This window comes from Apium graveolens, chromosome 3 (assembly GCF_009905375.1).
Source record: "Apium graveolens cultivar Ventura chromosome 3, ASM990537v1, whole genome shotgun sequence".
Lineage (NCBI taxonomy): Eukaryota > Viridiplantae > Streptophyta > Magnoliopsida > Apiales > Apiaceae > Apium > Apium graveolens.
The window spans coordinates 78,804,496-78,823,789 of NC_133649.1; the positions used below are offsets into that span (position 1 = coordinate 78,804,496).

A 19,294-nucleotide genomic window follows, 5' to 3' on the forward strand; every position below is an offset into this window, starting at 1 on the left:
TTCCATTAGACATCTATTACGTAAAATTCCTTAAAGTAAACATCTATTCTATTAGTTAGATATCGTTTTTTGCATGGTTCTTGCAGGAATTTTGACTTTATTCTGAGTTTTTTTTTTATTTTAACATTTCCGTTGCGTATTGGTGCTCGAAACTCTTCACAAAATTGAGGACTTTACCAAATTGTTACACTTGGATATAATTCGAATTATTTTGAATTCCAATTCGAGACATGACAAAATGTTTAAAACTTTTCGATAGGGTTTCGGAAATTTACCCAAATTGTTACATCATATTCGACTTTGAAGGTTCGATTTGTCAAATTAGCGGAGTTGATGATGTTAGGCTTAATCCCATAATGGATAGAATTTGGAAGGTAGGGGTCAAGAAGTCAAAATATTATTTCACGATGCTAGAAATGTACAATAGTACGTAAGTGCTATCCGTACAGGTTTGTAGAGGACGTTAGTATTAAAATTTGTAACACGTCACTCTCGCATCGAGCCATGTATAAACTCAATTTAAGTATATAAATATTTAAAATTCTACTATAACACTTACAAATTATATTATTTTTTGATGATCTATAATGATACGAGTAAGGCTGTAACTGAATAGAATCGTTCGTGAACAAAACTCAAGTTTCGCTAATTTCAGGTTGACCCATCTTGGTTTGTTTGCTAATCGAACCCGATCTTGAACTTTAAAATGTGATCGAAAAGTAAACAAACTCGAGCCGAGCTTACACATATTCGTGATTGGCTTGAAATCTTTAAACTCGCCCCAGATCGTTTAGCTTGATACAAAAACTATTTTTTATAAATATAAATATCAATATATTCAAATTTGTCAATTAAAAAAATACAACTTATTTTAGTTATTATCGGGGCTGAGTATATATAAACACAAACTAATACTAAACAACTCGATTCAACTCGAATTTGGTTCACATTTGCGTTCAGCTCGAAATGTTCGTGTCCAAACTCGTAAATGAGCCGATCTTGAAAATCATTTTTTTCAAGTAGAAAATTCGGATATACTTGGTTCGCTTCGAAAATAAGCTAAGCTCATTTTAACTCGGACAAAATTGGGCTCGACTCTATTCGTTTATGGTCGTTACTATAACTTAGTTATATACTTTTATGATATTTGGTCCAGTATACCTGAATTTCTTGGAGGAAAGAATGTTAAAACGAAGAAAAGTCATACGTGAGACCATCAGTATTTTTGGCTTACTTATGAATTGGAAAAAATATTTTACGTACATTGTTCGAAAAACAAACAGTGCATAATAGTTGTAGCATAAGTGGTATCTAATCCTTTTGGAATTATAGCACAATTGCTGCAAATAGATTTCTAGAATCCATTGAATGAAAATTGTGCATGTACATCGCTTAGCCACTTGTGTATCAAAGATACCAACGTGGTTGACTTCAGACTATGATATGTGTAGACTCACAAAAAATCTATCGCATGTGTCATGGATTCTATATTACCGGATAACCACCACAGTAAATTACTGACCAATAAGTTTATGGGTAAGTTGTCATTCAGTTTATAGGACATTCCATTTTTGATAAATAACATCGTACCAGAAAGACGTTAGAGCAAGTCGAACAACTCCTTAACTCATTTATTACAAATAATATATATATATATATATATATATATATATATATAATTAAAAGGAGAAGTATGCTGCTTAAGAGGGATAGAGTTACCAATCCGGAACAGAGTTTCTTTCATTCATTGAAAGATCATCTACCGAAAAGTAAGCAAGTACTCCCGGAAGTTTAGATAACATCACATTTAAATGTCTGAAAAGATAACCCATAAAAAGGCCTTGTTAAAACCCCACAAGAGTAAAACCCTATTGGAAAAAAAACTCAAAGCGGAAAAAGTGTGCCCCATAAAAAATACATTCTATACATAAACTAAGAACAATACTAGTATATTCTGAAAAAAATTTAGATCCGTGATTATTGGATAAATAATTATGCTTTAAACGTTTGATAAGAGAAATAACCATAAAACTCTTTCAAATATTCTGAAAATAAAAACAAGTGAAATAAAGAAAAAAATATTAAAAAAAAGTATATTCGATAAATTATTAAAAAGAAAAGAAAAAATAAATAAAATCGAACCGAAGAAAATCTTTAGTTAGACATAAATAAATCAAAACAAATTGGCACACTATTCCCTTTAAAAGACCAAAAATTATGTCATCAAAAGCCCCCCGTAAAAGGTACAAATAAAAGCCTCAATCAAGGCACTAATAAATCCATTAAAGGTACAAATAAAAGACTTTAATCAAGGCACTAATGTGATAGAAAGAAATAATTTACAACATTCATAATGAAACAAGATTAAGTATATATAACAATCTCGGCTAGTGTCAATCAAATCTTCTCTAATACCATATTCAGTTGGGTCAGAGTATCCCACATATGAGCCACATTCCAAATAATACGACAATAAAATTAGCAAATAAATTTTTATTTAAGAAAATTTAATGCTACTTTTCACACTATCGTATCTTTCTTAAACATGATCTTAAGTTTCTAAGGAATTTGGGATATAAATGCACTCTAATAGTATCCTAAAATAGGCCCAACAAATTTCCTAAACAATCTTTTAAGTCCAAATATAAGGAATTTGATAGAAAATAATACTCCAACAGTATTTTAGTGGTTTTTTAGTGAGACACCCTCCTCGTACATTATTTTTAAGTTACCACAAGGCATATCTTATATATCTTTATTAATAAAATATTCATTTCCCTTTATTGTTTTATTTCTTTTTTCTTTTCATTTCTTGTATGTATCTTTTAAATTTATTATTATAATATTAATAAGGAGAATGAGGAACATTGTTAAAGTTGAAATATAATATCATATCCGAAATCACTAACAATTAATATCTTATAATATTTATAAGGAATCACTCTTGTACTTGCTCTTAATGGCTATTAATATCATTAATACATCTACTTTGTAACTTATGTTTAAGAAATTACTAATCATTTCTTATTTTTTTCAATATAAAATTCATCTGTCTCTCTTCTCTCTTCTTTGTAATTCTTTTTTCTCTCTTTCTTTTTAATGTTTTCAAATTTACTAGTATAATAATAATAATGCAATATAAGAACTATTGTTGAAGTTTAAATATAAAATGATATCTTAAATCATTAATATTTAATATTTTATAACATTAATAAGAAGCCAACTAAAATATCGTGTAATTTAAATAAGTGATGCCTAGTAGTATAAGGAGTGAATAAGAGATTTTTTGGAGAACTTTTTTTGATGTTATTCCTTAAAATCCAATTTAAGAGCATTGGACATTCCATTCCATAACTGTTCTTGGTGTAGAAAAAAACCCATACCAGAACTAAATTAAAACTGGTAGGATAGATCATTATTAATTGTCTTCTGACTTCTGATACTGTTAATCAATAGTTAAACCTCTTTAAAGTAATACCCTTGGGACCGGGAAAAAATATTACTTTACCGAATTTATTACTTTATCGATATAATAATATTTTATTACTTTATCGATAAAGTAATATTTTATTACTTTACCGAATTTTTATGTTTACGTGGTACAGTATAATATATAATGTACGTATAAAAATTAGAATTAATCACATGCAATGTATTTGATCTAAAATTACTTTTATTATGATTACTTATATCCAAAAACTAGATGCATGCATATTAAAATTGCACCAGATCAGTACATAAAGGTAACATGTGTTGTGTACGTTGTATTGAAACTCAACCATCTAATATTTATTGTAATTCTTAAATAAAAATACATGAAGAGACACCATAATATTAATGATAAGACTTTGTGATTAACTATATAAAATGATAGAATGGTACACTACAGACACATACAATATCAACTTTGTTTTACAGTATACACCAATGTCTTCGCATCATCTAAAAGGAGTGAAAAAATCAGCAATCACAGATAAGATAAGGAGTGCTATTTGTGAATATAAAAAGGAGAATCCAGGTGTAAGCCAGAAAGATTTACAAGCATGGGTACATCAAAAATATGACTTAGATATCAGTCAATCAACTATATCAAACACACTCAAGAGAGCCTCGGAATACTTGTCCGACGAGAGGAAACAAAGTGATGTCAAAAAACACAAATCAGCAAAATATCCAGAGTTAGAGAAAGTTTTGTTTGAGTGGTTTCTTCAAAGGCAAGATAAAGTTAATATGTCTGGAGAAATCATTCAAGAAAAAGGAAAGGAGCTAATGAAGAAAATGTATGGGGAAAGTAATTCCGATTTTAGCTTTTCCAGTGGATGGTTAGAACGTTTCAAGGCAAGATATGGAATCAAATCTTATCGGCGTTTTGGTGAAAGTGGTTCAGTGATGATGGAGAACATTGAAAATGCATTGCCAGGCATCCGATCAAAATTGGATCAATTTCAGTTGAAAGATATTTATAACATGGATGAAACGGGATTATTCTATCGACTTGAAGCTGACCATTCACTAGCTACCAAACAGCTAGAGGGCCGCAAAAAAGATAAAGAGAGAATCACTGTAGTTGTGTGTTGCAACGGTGATGGGTCTGACAAAGTTCCACTTTGGATCATTGGTAAGTACGCCAATCCTAGGTGCTTTAAAAATGTGAATATAAACAATCTTAATTGTGTGTATCGTTTTAACAAGAAGGCTTGGATGACTGGCTTGCTTTTTCAAGAATTTGTTACTTGGTTTGATAGTAAAATGAATGGCAGGAAGGTACTTTTGATTGTTGACAATTGTCCTGCTCATCCAAAAATAGTTGAAGGCTTGAGAAATACAGAGTTGTTCTTTCTACCTCCTAACACAACATCTAAGATTCAACCATGCGATGCTGGAATTATTCGAGCATTTAAAGTTCACTATCGGCGTCGTCTATATTCTAGCATGTTGCAAAGTCTTGAAGTTAATGCAACAAATCCTGAAAAAGTTAATATCTTGAATGCTATTAGTTTTGCTAACATGGCTTGGAATATTGATGTGAAAACAACCACAATTGCAAATTGTTTTCGGCATTGCAAGATTCGTTCAGAAGAAAATGATGAACAAGAACTTGGAGAAATAAATGAAGGTGTCGAAGGATTAAATGAAGTTATCTCTAATTTACGATATAGGAATGTGATGGATGTCGAGCATCTCTTAAACTATCCAAACGAGAATGATGCGGTTATGGAATCACCTACGGATGAAGAAATCATTGAGTCGGTAATGAGCACTGATGAAGGGACTGATCCTGAACCCGACGATAGCAATGTCATCCCAAGCGTGTCATCAAAGGAAGCATTTCAAGCACTCACCACTTTGAACAATTACTTGTTACAACACGAGCAAAACATACCAGGAGTTATTTTTGCTTTACATAAAGTCAAGGACGAGATTAATTTTGGCTTTGGTGGAAAGAAGAAACAAGCTACAATAGATTCATATTTTAATAAGAATTAAATTTTGTAATCATATACATTATACAGTATATATATATATATATATAATTATGGAATTATTACTTTACATATTACTTGGGCCCTTAATGACTTTCGAATTTTTTATTATCTTATGCTTTTAGCGAGAATATTACTTTACAACATTGGCCCAAGTTGGGACCGATGAAAATTATTACTTAAGCGAGGTTATTACTTTATCGGATATTACTTAATCGAGGTTTAACTGTATAAAATTCCACGTTTAGGACATTTGGTTTAATATGATTGGTTAGTCCTTTCCGGGCAGGAAGAATTTTCATGCACGGGCCAGGAAACACTACAATTTGATGAGGAAACTATAATAATGATCATCAACGTCTGAGGATGATCCAACCATACATACTCTACCATACATACTCTTTGGTTGAGCGATTTAAGAGAGGTTGCTCATAAATTAATTCACGTAAAATATCAAATTAGCCATTACATAAATTTCCATATTTCAAATTCACTACTACAAATTTGGTGTGTCATTTAAAATATTTTAAAAGACATAAATCTCATTTAAAATACTTTAAAGGGATGATGGTCGTACTTTTAAACAAGGCATTAAACTTTTTTGGGTGATGCTTCAGTTATAAATTTGGTTAATGTGTCCGGAAGTCTTGGTAAAATAGATATTTATGTTGGTCATTTGTCTAATAATGAGGAAGGAGTGGTGATAAACGAGATTCATGTCTTTTAAAGTGTTTTAAATAAGATGCCGAATTTGTCAGTAATAATTTTGAGATATATAAATTTATTTAGTGACCAATCTAGTATTTAATCCAAATCAATTTTAAATTTGATTGCTCAAGGTAAAGGTAAAGTGACCAAAGTCTGCAACACGGGCATTGATTATAAAGTACTGTATTTCAGACCAAGGCCCTTGTCCTCTTTCTATCTCATTTATTTTTGTACACTTTTTATTTTTGGATGTTTCATTCAATTTTATACATTTCAAACTTACCAAAAATAATAAAAAATTATTATATAAAAATCAACTACACCAACTATTTTCTCCTACTACACTCACTTTATTCATTAAATATTAAATGTTCCCACTACTTTAACCAATTTTATATTTTTTTTCCACTAAATTACAATTTTTCTTTATCTCTCATCCCACTATTTTAACAAAAATAATATTATTTTATTATATTTCTTGTCCTGCGTGCCCAAATCATTACAAATGACAGGTCCAGGTCCGTAGGGAGTATTATACAAGAAAATTAGTCACATATATTAGACTATTTTCTGTACTTTTTTACAAGCAACAACACCTTTTCTTCAAAACTCATCGTCAATTGTCATGAAATCCAAGAATCGTATACATTTACGAGAGGGAGCTGATGCCTAAATGTAATGGAGTATTGGCATATACAGTATAACCTGGCAAGAATTGTGTTTTAATTGAATACAATAAAAGGGCCGGGTTGATAGAAAGTTGAAAGAAAGGGGTGATGGAAAGGTGACCACACACCAATTCATTTACTAAAGTATATTATTGTTAAATTACTCTCTGTATTCCCAGTTTCTCTGTTAAACTTATACATCCCCCCACTCAAATTATCCCCAGCTGGGTGCGTCAACTGTTATATTCTACTAGTACTAATTGTTTTGTTTATTTTCAGCATGCTGGGTTATGCTTATGAAATGTATATATATGTTTGTTCGTGTTTATATTCATATCATTACCATGGTGGACTGGTTGCAGACTGCAGTGTAGTGTAGCACCATATTGGCATATTCTCAAGTGGACTTGCATATAATACAGATATGCGCATTACGATATTTGCAAATGTTATTTATAGTGAGTGCAGACTAAAGAAGAATAACAGTAGCAAGAATTTTTTAAGCTGTAGGCAGCATTTTATCAAAACTAATCTTAACTCCATGCCATATGGCCGGCTCACAGTACATCAGTGATAATTTACCATAATACCCTTTTCTCTCGTGACAAGGAATCACATAAATAAAGGACCTTCTGTAGCTGTAGCCTGTAGATGACTTAAAATGTGGATTATTTCAAAAGTAAAAGATAACCATGGAAGAAGAGAGGGACAAAGTTGTAATTTCACGTAGAGAGACTTTGCACACATTGATATACAGATGAAAAAGAAAGAAAGAAAAGGACATGAAAATCACAGTCAAAAAACAGAAACTCAGGCCTAAAAACAAAGCCTACCCCCCAACCCAACAACTGCAAAACATCAATGAACAGCTTCCCCACTCATCTCTCTTACCTTTTCAGCAAAAACCCTCCTCACTATATTCATTTATGTCACTTTCTCTCACACCTAAATACCTGTATCCTATTCCTACCACTATTTTATCTTCCTAGGACTAGGAGTGAAAAAAAAACAACACCCACGAAAGAGGGGTAGAAGAAGAAACAAATCATAGAAAACCTCATCATCATCCAAAAAAACAAACAACACTCCATACCATTCTCAACTATAATATCCTATCTATTCTTAATGGCACAGCTGGAGATGAAAAACAAAATATCAGAAAAAGCAATAAAACAACAACACCAACAAAAGAAAAGACCATGTCTTGAATTTTGTCATCATGTTTCCACTTTTACCCTTCTGCAACCCCCCAAAATATATTCCCACCTTGATCAATTTCTTGTTCCCTAAACATACAATGTATTTGAAGTCTTTGTGGGCTTTTTGGGCTTTTGGTTTTTCCACATCAAAGCTAATTACAAGAACCTTCTCACCTCCCCCACCCTTTTACTATTCTTTGCACATTTATCTTCTTTATTTCTTCCCTGCTCTTATCAAGACTATTTCTTTTCAAGAATATTTATCCCTTTGAGATCATCTACTACTTCATTTGTAATTCTTGAAATCTCATGAAGATGAAAAGGGTTGCTTTTGATTTATCGTCTACTGGGGATGCTAAGACCAAGTCCAGGCTTCAAAGTCTGATGCAAGATTACCATGAACTGCAAAAGGTCTGTTTTTTCTCTTAAAATTTATATCTTGTCATGTTTGTGTGTGTGATTTTGATGTTTGTTGTTGAATATATTTGGTTGATTGTTCAAAATTTGATCTTTTTGATGGATCTGATGTTATTTCTTTGATTACTGGCTAATCTTCCGTCAATTATTCTTGTAAGCAATTTAATTTCAGCTTCTCTTGTGGGTTTTAGGGGTATGTATGTGGGTTCATTAGCATAGACTGTTGGGTTTTGTTTGTATGTCTTGATTTGTTCTTTGAAATTAATTTAACATGTAGCAAAAAAAAAGGAAATTAATTTAACATGCGTCTCTGTGTATTGTTAACTTTAGGTGTCTTGAAAAAAATTAGTTAGAAAAAATATTAGTTGTCCTGAAAATTATCTAGATCACCTGTTACAAAGATTCAAGTTTTAAACCTTTGATTTTATGTCACAATGTTTTCCGATAGATCTTTAGTCCAGGAGAGGGTTGTTGGAACAGAAATCATGTAGAATACCTCCCTCCTTTAGTTAGCATTTATCAGTTTAAGCTTATGAGTTGAGAGCAGTGCTGAGTAGTGTGTGTACATCCTACCCTCCCAACAAATGCTCGAGGGCTTGGCTATGTTTGGTTTGGTATCTGAGCAGGCTTATCTTCAGTTTGTTTTTAGATATATACCCTACATACTTGTTAATACTATTAATTTAGTCGCTCCTAGAATATAAATGGACTCCTTGAATTGGAGTATTAAATGAAGTATTGTTTAACAATGTAAGAATTTTACAGGAAGTTCAATCCTCGAGAAACAAGCTGGAAAACATGAAACAGAGGAAAGTGACATTACGAGCTGAAGTACGGTATGTTGATCACTTCCGCATTGAGATGTCTACTACTGGTTAAGCATCAATTATACTGGACATGACATGAAAACAGTTGCCTATAACTTTTTTTTTGTGAAAGAGGTAATTGGGCAATTTGTTTGTGATTTAACTGTTGTGGTAGAAATTATGTGTCTACTATATTACTTTGCTTCTTTTATTATCATTACATAGATTTTAGTGTATCATGGTGTAGTAATAAATCTCCTTTTTTACTTTAAAAATTTTGGAAGGCTCTACTAAGCTGAATATTATTCTTTTTGCCAAGCTAAATTGATTTTTTTTCTTTCCCCTGTATGAACAGATTTTTAAGAAGAAGATACGAGTACCTAAAAAGTAGTAAAACTATGAACCAAGAGCAGGGTAAGGAACTTGTGCAACAGCATAATGTAGAAGATCAAAGGAAAAAAACTGTGAAGGTTCAGATTCCAAATAAGAAAGAGGCTGCTTTAAGAGCCTTTCCCCCGGTTTACCAACCAAACTACAAAAGAAAAGTATATACCGGAAATGAAATTTCTTTGCAGAACAAAATTCCAAGTTTTGATCCAATCCTTAAAGGAAGATATGACAGTGGAAAGAATGCAACTCGCTTTTATTCCACCGTCTCAAATTTAAATCCCATGGGAAGGTCATACAAAGGCAAAGAAGTAGTTTCTCGTCAAACTCCTATAACGATGATTGATTTGAACAAGCAAGAAAATGCATATAATGGAAACGGTCTAGCAGCTGTGCATACTCCAGCTTCAGTTCTTGATTTAACTCGAAATGAAGCTACTTTTAGTATCAAACAACCCACTGAGAAAAGTAAAGCTCCCATTTTTGACTTGAACCAGAGACTGGTAAGTTATTGATTCAGACTGCATTGTGAAATGAACTGTTGCATAATTGCATTGTTGTAATGTGCATCATAGACCTCATTCATCATATTTATGTTATTTATCTGGTTGTCCTGTTTTTTCTGAACATGATAGGTAGAAGAAGAGGAACACCAGGATAATTGTGAGATGGTGAAGCAAGACAAGCTATCTGATTTGCATTTATCTCTCTGTAGAAATGTGGGAGACAACTCCAGTCGTGTTGTGAAGAGAAAGATTTCATGGCAAGATCCAGTTGCTTTGAGGGTGTAAGTCGGTGTGTTTGTGAATATTTATTAGCGAATTATAATGTAGTAAAATGCTTGTCTAGAAGACAATAGAATTGAAGTGTAGAAGATAAGTTATGCTTCTCATTGGTAAATGCTAACTTCATTGCTATGGCTCAAACCACAACATATATTTGATTTTTATATTAATGTAAAAGTGATTTTAAGTGGCGGAGAAAATGTCGTTGGTTCTACCGATCTGACAATATGTTGTCTAGAACAAATTTGGAAAAGAGGCCAGAAACATAATGCTTGATTGGAGTACTAGTTATTGTTGGGATAAACCTCATTGAAATCACAGATTATCTTAAGTTCAGCAGCTGGCTACTCTACTCTTTTTAACAGATGAATAACATCGAGAGTTTGAGACTATCAGCTTCAACAATGATATGTTTAAAACCCCATCTGTTCTGCAAGAGTTATTCTTCTGAAAATTTCAATTATATTTGCCATACATGAATCAAATGTGTCTGTCATGGGATAAAAGGCTGATGCAAGAGCTCCCCTGCACTTATTTTTAATCGTCTCTAATTAGATTATTTTTGAACTATCCGGGTAAAAGTAACTTAGAAAATTATAATATGAAACATATTACTAGTACAAAATTTGTTCTCGAGATAATTATAAAATATCACACATTAGACTTCTACATGCTAAATAAAAAATGGATTCCTGCATTTATATTAGTAACATCGATTAAATTATTTCATTATAGCTGACATTCAATAGCATCAACTAAATTATTTCGTAATGATTGACATTAGGAAAATGACATATAGTTATATAGTTTTTGTTGTACCCAAAATTTTCCATTGACTCGATTTAAGGCACATAAGGAGTTTGAGCTTATTTGACATCGAATGACAATGATTTTAGTATAACTTGGGCTCTTAAAAATGGGTAGTTAAAATATGATGAGGTTTTGGTGCGAACCTGAAGTCCTTAAACCGGGATTCTATCGAGCGTATGAACCTCGAGGTGCTTACATGGAACTGGAGTTCCCCTTTAGGGGTCCGGCTAACAATAAATATGATCACAATAAGTGTTGTGCACTAGGAGAAGAGGGCAGGATAGGTGCTTTAAGTACCTCTAAACTCTATTATTATGCTGACAAAGTACATGTGCAGGTGCTCTTGTGTACCCCCTCTTACGATTCAGTGGTGGACATGGACTGTACCTTCCTATAATTTAAGAGAATATATACATCAATTCAAAGATAATCATCATAAATAATAGATTTTTTCAATCTTAGGTGTCCATGCATATACCTATTACGCATGGACCCCAGAAGCCCACGTGGGACATAGTTGGAATAACACAAACACTTTCATGGGTTATCAGCAACGTAACTTGTTGCTCAAGGACAGGAGTCCAACCCTATTGAACTACACTGGGCTTGATCCATATATAAAGGGTATGTAGGCAATTGACAAAAGGTTCGGATTTTCACTATCTACGCGAATTGCCACGTATAATCATAATGATAATTTTTCAAGTAATTTTGGTCGGACTGAGAAGGACTATCTCAGTTACTAGTACATATTATCTTTGTCAATTCCGCACCAAAATACCATACACTTTCAGCCACGTTACTACATCCGCACCACCACAGTCACGGTTGCAATAACAGCTCTAAGTCTGAGAACCAAGGACTATTAAGTTATTTCAGCACGGTAATCACAGGTGTTGTAACCAAATTTCTCTTACAACTATTTTGATGCTAAAAGGAGGGGATCATTATCATTTTTAGAGATGAAAGATGTTCGGCGATGGTCGTACCTCAAAGAACAATTGTGGTAATCTTGAAAATGAGCCCAAGAACGATGTCTAAAGTAAGGATTTTATGAATCGAGTCCGCATACGAGAAGGAAAATCGACCTCTCAAGAAAGTATGCCCACAAAGGTGATGAATCAAAAGAGATATCATGGCTCACCGAAAAAAATAGGTAAAAACGTGTAAAATTAAGGATATATATGGCTTCAGTGTGCATGGGTTACCGTCTTGGTGAAAAAGGACTAAGGAAAATGGTCGGGAAGGAGGTTTGTTTATGTTAATTTTGACCTGGAACAGCTGAAATATAGGTCCATGTGGCCTTCAGGTGTGTAATAAGTGTTGTTGTGCACCATGAGAAGTTTCATGAGGGCAGGGTAGGTGCTTTAAGTACCACTAAACTCTATTATGATGACAAAGTACATGTGCAGGTGCTCTTGCGTACTCCCTGTCACGATATCAGTGCTGGACATGGACTGTACCTTCCTATAATTTTAGAGAATCGCTTGACAATCAAGGAATTACTTCATACTCAAACTCTATCACTCCAAACGTGATAAGTACATATAATTATATGATATATACATCAATTCACAAATAATCATCATAAATAATGGATTTTTTTCAATCTTAGGTGTCCATGCGTATACCTGTTACACATGAACACCGGAAGCCCACCTGGGACATAGCTGGAATAACGCAAACACTTTTATGGGTTATCAGCAACGTAACTTGTTGCTCAAGGACACGAGTCCAACCTTATTGAACTACATTGGGCTTGATCCATATATAAAGGGTATGTAGGTAATTGGCAAAATGTTCGGATTTTCACAATTTACGCGAATTGGTACGTGTAATCATGGTGATCATTTTCCGAGTACTTTTGGCCGGACTGAGAAGGACTTTCTCTGTCACCAGTACATATTATCTTTGTCAATTCAACTCTAAAATACCATACACTTTCAACCACGTTACCGCATCCGCACCACCATAGTCACGATTGCAATAACAGCTCTAAGTCTGAGAACCAATGACTATTAAGTTATTTCAGCACGGTAATTACGGGTGTTGTAACCAAATTTCTCTTACAACTTTTTTGCTGTTAGAAGGAGGGGATGAATATCATCTTTAGAGAGGAAGGATGTTCGGCGATGGTCGTACCTCAAAGAACAACTGTGGTAATCTTTAAAATGAGCCCAAAAACGATGTCTCTAGTAAGGATTTTGTGAATCGGTCCGCATACGAGAAGGAAAATCAACCTCTCAAGAAAGTATGCCAAAAAAGGTGATGAATCAAAGGAGATATCATGGCTCATAAAAAAAGAAGGTAAAAACGTGTAAAATTAAGGATATGGCTTTGGTGTGCATGGGTTAAATGGTCGGAAAAGAGGTTTTTTATGTTAATTTCGACCTGGAACAACCGAAATATAGGTCCATGTGGGCTTCAGATGTGAAGCCGTACCCTCACCTGCTGATGAATGTAAAGACCATCTGGATAGGTCAATATGGGCTTCAGGCGCGAAGCTCAACCCCAAAATGCTGATGGAGGTTATGATCATCGGGTTTGAGCTTCATCCGCATAGCTAAACCCTAAGCTGTTGATGGAGGTAAAGGTTATCAGGTTTGAACTTCAGTCTCGAAGTTGAACCTCAAGCAGTTGATAGAGGTAAAGGTCTTGGTAAAATAGGTAAAACGTGTAAAATTAAGGATATGGCAATAGTGTGCATGTGTTACGGTCTTGGTGAAAACGGACTCAGGAAAATGGCCGGAAAGGATAGGTGCTTTAAGTACCTCTAAACTCAATCATGCTGACACCATGCTTTCCCACGGGTTTCTGCTTCCTGATCCGTGTGCTTTACCTCGTGGACTTTTTCTCCAAGAACCCAATCCTATTGCTCATCTGTTGCAAGTGATACAGGATATCCTTGTTGGTAACTTCTCCACTGGGATTGCCATTATTGCCATTTTGATCCCTTCTCGGTGTTTGTTTCTCGTCGGAATTGTCCGACACCTTCCTCTCTCAAAAAAGATATTAAGAGTGCCCCTCCTTCTAGCGCCAAAAATGTTACGGTAATAAACTGATTATAACATCCCGGGATAATTATGCCTAAATAACTGAATCACCTTTAATTTTTGAGTGAAAATGTGGCTGCTACAGTTGTAAATAGTGGTACGATTGCAGAAATAAAGTTGGAATATTGTATAAAATATGAACTGAATCAACAAATAATCAAGCAAAATGACTGAGAAATACCTTCTGAATTCCGTCCAGATATACATGAAAAATAATCACAATGGTTACACGTGACAATTTGTGTATAAAGTGAATATTCAGACCCTTTTGCCCATTGCCTACATACCCTATATATAGTTATCAAGTTCAATATAGTTCTCTAGGGTTGGACTCCATTACTTGATCATAATCTACGTTTTTATAAGCCAAACTAGTTCCCACAGCCGTTCCAACTGTTTACAAGTGAATTTAAAGTATCCAAGTGCGGCTGGACACTTAGAAACCTAATTTAATCCATAACTGAGACATGATTATCATTAAAACACGTATTTATCCTTTAATTCTATTAAAAATTCATCACATGAAGATATGAGTCGTTCTCCTTTGTTTTAGGAGGTACAACCCCAGTTAAACACTAATTCTGCCATCAGAGGTGCTTCTGCATTAACACCTCAACATCCTTTCTAGCCTTTCAGGTGCTTTTAGCACCTCACCTGTTCTTAGTATCTTAGTATCTTCGCCAGAACTACATTTCCCAGTTCTAACTAATCTAAGAATCTTCCACTTTAGCACATATATCTCCAGAATCATAATTTTTTGAATCAAATTTATATTAAAATATATCACAGTTCATGTCAATAAAGCCCAATCCTGTTTATAGACTTTAAATCTCGTTCACGCAAAATTTTGGGAACCCAGGGGCTATAATATATACTCTCTGTTTTATTAGATTCTATACATCATTTTTTGGCACGCTTTTCAATATTCGTTTGAAATATAGTTTTATAATATATTTTTAAATTATTATTTTTTTGTATTAAAGTTTTATTTTTAAACTTTTATTAAAAAAAATTTGAAAAAAATATTATGAAAGTATATTTTATAAAAATTTCGAAATACGTGCAAACAGTGAACAGAGGTAATAGTGGTAGGAGTATTGTGTTCTCTTTTCAATACAAATGCTAAAAAAAAGTATTTGCAGGGAAAGTGGATCAACTCAAATTGGACACGTGACCTTGAGATCTGACACTCCCATTGAGCTGTCCCAGCATATTATAGTTTAAATTTGTTTTGTTTTGTCGAAATAAGTGTCAAGTCTTGAAAATAATTGTATACAATTGGATGAAATGAAAAAGTAGATATTGTGTAATATATTAATTTATTTTAATAATTTTAATTTATAATATTTATCTCTAAATTTTCTTTTTTTTTTCGGGGTTCAAATCCAAAGGGTTTATGCAAAATGACTAAAAAAAAGGAAAAAGAGAACAAATAACACGAAGCAGGATGTGGTGAGAGATGAGAGATATTTTGGTACGCTGCCGACTACACAAGGTCCCCATGAATAGCTGTATGAATCCACACCGTTAATTTAAAAAAATATAAGGACACATACACATTATATGAAATAAAAGAAAATATAAAGATAAGGGTCGAGGGGGAAGTAGAAGATATAATATAAAAATAAACATTTGACAGAAGCAAGGTTATATAGGCCGACACTCCCGGATCTTCCTCTTGAAGCGTAAACATGAGTTCGGGACTAGCACTCTTCTGCGAAATCATTATTGCCATCTTGCTCCCTCCCCTCGGTGTCTGCCTCAAAACTGGCTGTTGCTCCGTAAGTTCTTTTCCAAATTCATCTGTATTTTCTTCGTAAATTATGCATATCGGTATGTGGCTATTAAGTGATTGGATGACCGAGAATCGAACGCTTTTGCTTTAACCAGTGGTTTATGACTCTGTGTAGATGTATTATTACATATATATATGCATTACAGGTAACATTTGAATAATATATGATGAGTTACTGCAGGTAGAGTTCTTGATATGCTTGGTGCTGACAATATTAGGGTACATCCCTGGGATCATATACGCACTCTACGCTATTCTCTTTACTCACCGTGACACGGATCGTGACCATTACACTGCTGTTGCTTAGCTCCGTCAACAACTTGTTGTTGTTTTATGTTTTGTGTTTGAATCTATCAATCAGTTTTATGCAATTCAAAATGTCTTGTTTGTATCTGTTTGTCTGTAAACTAATAATGTACTTTGGCTCTGTTTGATGAGCAATTGGAACAAGTTTTTAGTGTGTTGACAATCTCCTGTTGAATCCTAATACTGGTTGTTTGTTGTCATGTCAAGTGAGCAATTTGAAGACTCATCCTGTAATATGATTCTTGTTACTTATTTGGGAGAGTCTCTGGTCTAGCTGGTGCGATTTCAAGTCGGTTGACCGTGGTGCACAAATTGAGTTACCCCAATGAGTTAACCACCCCCCGGTTTAATCACACAGTAAAACATGTCTTTTTTTTATTAAACTTTTTTTACTAAGTTTTTACGATTAAACTTCAATATACAAGACGAAAAAAAAAGTAGAACAGATGTTGTGGGAGATTTAAGTTGAACAATTTTTTTGCTTTCATCATTCTCATTCCTTGGATTTCAATTTAAAAATATGAATAATTATTTTACCGTACTTGCTCTTATATTTCTGTATAGAAATAAATATGAATGAAAATCTACTAATAATATTTTATCAACCTACCGACCGGTTTTATTGTTATCGAGATTCGCCGGTCATTTTTTTTTTTGACAAAACCTGAGAGAATTTTCTGAATATAAACAATCATGAAATTTAATATGGACATCACTTCTATCAAAGGTACGATCAGGATATCTATAAGACGTTCTTGCATAATAATGAGCAACTACATTTACAGATCGTTTAATAAATAACAAGGAAATATTGTTTAAATCTCGGAGCTCCCAACGACAACCTACCACCACCTGGCCAAAACTTGATCTTATCTCCCCGTTGTTTCGAACTGCTTGCACGACTGCCAAACAGTCTGATTCTAGAATCACCTCCTGCCAACCTTGATTTTAATCCAGGACAATACTTCTTTGATTTCTTTGATTGCTAACACTTCTGCATACTTTGCGGTCATCACCACGGGATAGCACTTCATCTTTGCTGCCACCGAGAACCCATCAGAATCTCGAGCCACCATTCCCAGACCATATTCCCTTCTAACCGCAAACAGAGCAACATCAACTGTTACCTTTATTGAGTTCCCTTTAGGGTTTACCCAAGTGATAGCTCCATCCTCTTAACGCTGAAATCAGATATAGCATTATAACAATTTACCTGAACATAATTCCATTGTAAAACGTACTGCTTTGTTGAAACTATAACCCTATTCACCTACGAGTATTTCCTTTCCCAAACCACATCATTTTTGCCCTCCGTAATGCCCAACACAAAGTCACAATATCAACAAATTAATTATGATTATATTTTGTAAACATGTCCTCCAACCAGTCCCCGAAAACTTGTATCTAGGAGGTTTGAATTCCTGGATAAGACCCATTCCAGCAGCTCATCGCAAACGGACATAATACCAAGCTATGAAAAATTAATTTTTTATCTCCTAAACAGACAAGGAAAGTAGTAACTACCTCGACACGTTTATGATACAACTGCATTAATGTTGGTAGACAGTCTGTCAGAGCTCTCCAAACTACATTGAGAGCTCAAGGGGGAGCCTTGATTTTCCAAAGTTGCATTATGACCTTGAACCTTGCATTCATGTTATACCATCCGTTCCTTCGCTAAATTAATCTATAGGCATTTTTAACTGTATAAAATCCTGAAAGATCATGTTGCCAAACAATAGTGTACTCCCTTTCATGCTCATGAACTGGAGTCTCAAAAATACCCATGTCATCTTAATTTGACCAAAATACCTATTTTCGCACATCAGGACCATAATATGTATAACGAAATGTGTATTTAAATTTATGAATGAAATAATGTACATATAAATTTGTCTATCATTTTGAAAGTCTTCGGATCAATATACTTTAATCATTTTTTTTAAAAAAAATGACAAAACACAAGATCGAAAGTAAAGTAAAATTATATAATCCGCAAATTACAAAATATAGAAATAAACTCCGTGGGTTAGGGGAGAGCATGGTCCGTTTCAATTCGGTTTTCGTATAAAACCGGAACCGCAACCATATATTTTCGGTTTCTAAAATTAAAAATCGCAACCGCCGGTTCGGATTCGGATCCGGTTTAAAAAACACGGGTTCAGTTATAATTGGTTCGGTTTCAGTTAGAAAATTGACAAATATTAAAAATAAAAATCAATATATAAACGGAAAGAAGTAAAGTAACATAACCTCGAAACCTTCTGAATTCAAGCTCTCTAGTACACCTGGAATATGAAATATGCACATCACAGTGGCCAGTGCACAGTAATTTTAGTGCACCTCTCACCTACACTAATTGCAGTGCATATTTTTAGTGTAAGCCTACGATGTATTGCATTTAATGTTGTGCAAGACATGTCTGTACATTAACAAGACTAAATCAATATGACAACCATAAGTAAGTTGTATAATAATCTATGTTTGCATTATGTATTGTAATTCTTAAGTCTGTAAAAATGTTCAAGGGCAGACTGAAGTCTTTCTCTGTAAACAGTATCAAGCCTAAAAATTCTATCTGGAAGAAGATCAAGAAAATCATGTCTCAGAAGAATTGTGAAGAAGCTTGGAGTTGAATAAATTTGTTTTGGGAAAAATATTCTAAGTCAAGATCTCTACAAGTCACAGATTAAGTATTATAGAGAAGTCATTCGAGAACTCCAGAATGACTTATTGACAAGTCAGGAAAAGCTATTAGAGAACTCAGAGATATCGACAAGCCAATTTGAAGACATGAAGATTGGAGATATCGACAAGTCATTTATTCACTAAAGAACTATGAGATATCGATAAGTCTATTTGTCACTAGAGAACTCA

The 19,294-nt window shown here is 33.7% G+C and overlaps 3 protein-coding genes across 3 annotated transcripts; all 3 read left to right on the forward strand.

The window, feature by feature from the left end:
- Positions 1 to 3,660: 3,660 nt before the first annotated feature.
- Positions 3,661 to 5,548, forward strand: LOC141710788 (CENP-B homolog protein 2-like). The gene has a single exon (XM_074513313.1). The coding sequence runs from the start codon at positions 3,868 to 3,870 to the stop codon at positions 5,485 to 5,487; it is 1,620 nt and encodes a 539-aa protein (XP_074369414.1). The 5' UTR covers positions 3,661 to 3,867; the 3' UTR covers positions 5,488 to 5,548.
- A 2,173-nt stretch (positions 5,549 to 7,721) lies between these two features.
- Positions 7,722 to 10,653, forward strand: LOC141712474 (uncharacterized). Its single transcript, XM_074515444.1, has 4 exons — positions 7,722 to 8,469; positions 9,241 to 9,311; positions 9,637 to 10,171; positions 10,304 to 10,653. Exons 1-4 carry the CDS (start codon positions 8,368 to 8,370, stop codon positions 10,457 to 10,459), a joined length of 864 nt encoding a protein of 287 aa, XP_074371545.1. The 5' UTR covers positions 7,722 to 8,367; the 3' UTR covers positions 10,460 to 10,653.
- Positions 10,654 to 15,883: 5,230 nt separating this feature from the next.
- Positions 15,884 to 16,669, forward strand: LOC141712476 (UPF0057 membrane protein At4g30650-like). The gene is made up of 2 exons (XM_074515445.1): positions 15,884 to 16,097; positions 16,293 to 16,669. Exons 1-2 carry the CDS (start codon positions 16,008 to 16,010, stop codon positions 16,416 to 16,418), a joined length of 216 nt encoding a protein of 71 aa, XP_074371546.1. The 5' UTR covers positions 15,884 to 16,007; the 3' UTR covers positions 16,419 to 16,669.
- Positions 16,670 to 19,294: the final 2,625 nt, after the last annotated feature.

What these genes read in the sequence shown, in the direction of transcription:
- LOC141710788 (XM_074513313.1), top strand. Translation starts at nt 3,868, where the DNA reads ATGATAGAATGGTACACTACAGACACATACAATATCAACTTTGTTTTA.
- LOC141712474 (XM_074515444.1), top strand. Translation starts at nt 8,368, where the DNA reads ATGAAGATGAAAAGGGTTGCTTTTGATTTATCGTCTACTGGGGATGCT. An exon ending in ACATTACGAGCTGAAGTACG is followed by an intron (nt 9,312 to 9,636) that starts GTATGTTGATCA and finishes CTGTATGAACAG; the next exon opens with ATTTTTAAGAAGAAGATACG. An exon ending in TTGACTTGAACCAGAGACTG is followed by an intron (nt 10,172 to 10,303) that starts GTAAGTTATTGA and finishes TGAACATGATAG; the next exon opens with GTAGAAGAAGAGGAACACCA.
- LOC141712476 (XM_074515445.1), top strand. Translation starts at nt 16,008, where the DNA reads ATGAGTTCGGGACTAGCACTCTTCTGCGAAATCATTATTGCCATCTTG. An exon ending in TCAAAACTGGCTGTTGCTCC is followed by an intron (nt 16,098 to 16,292) that starts GTAAGTTCTTTT and finishes GAGTTACTGCAG; the next exon opens with GTAGAGTTCTTGATATGCTT.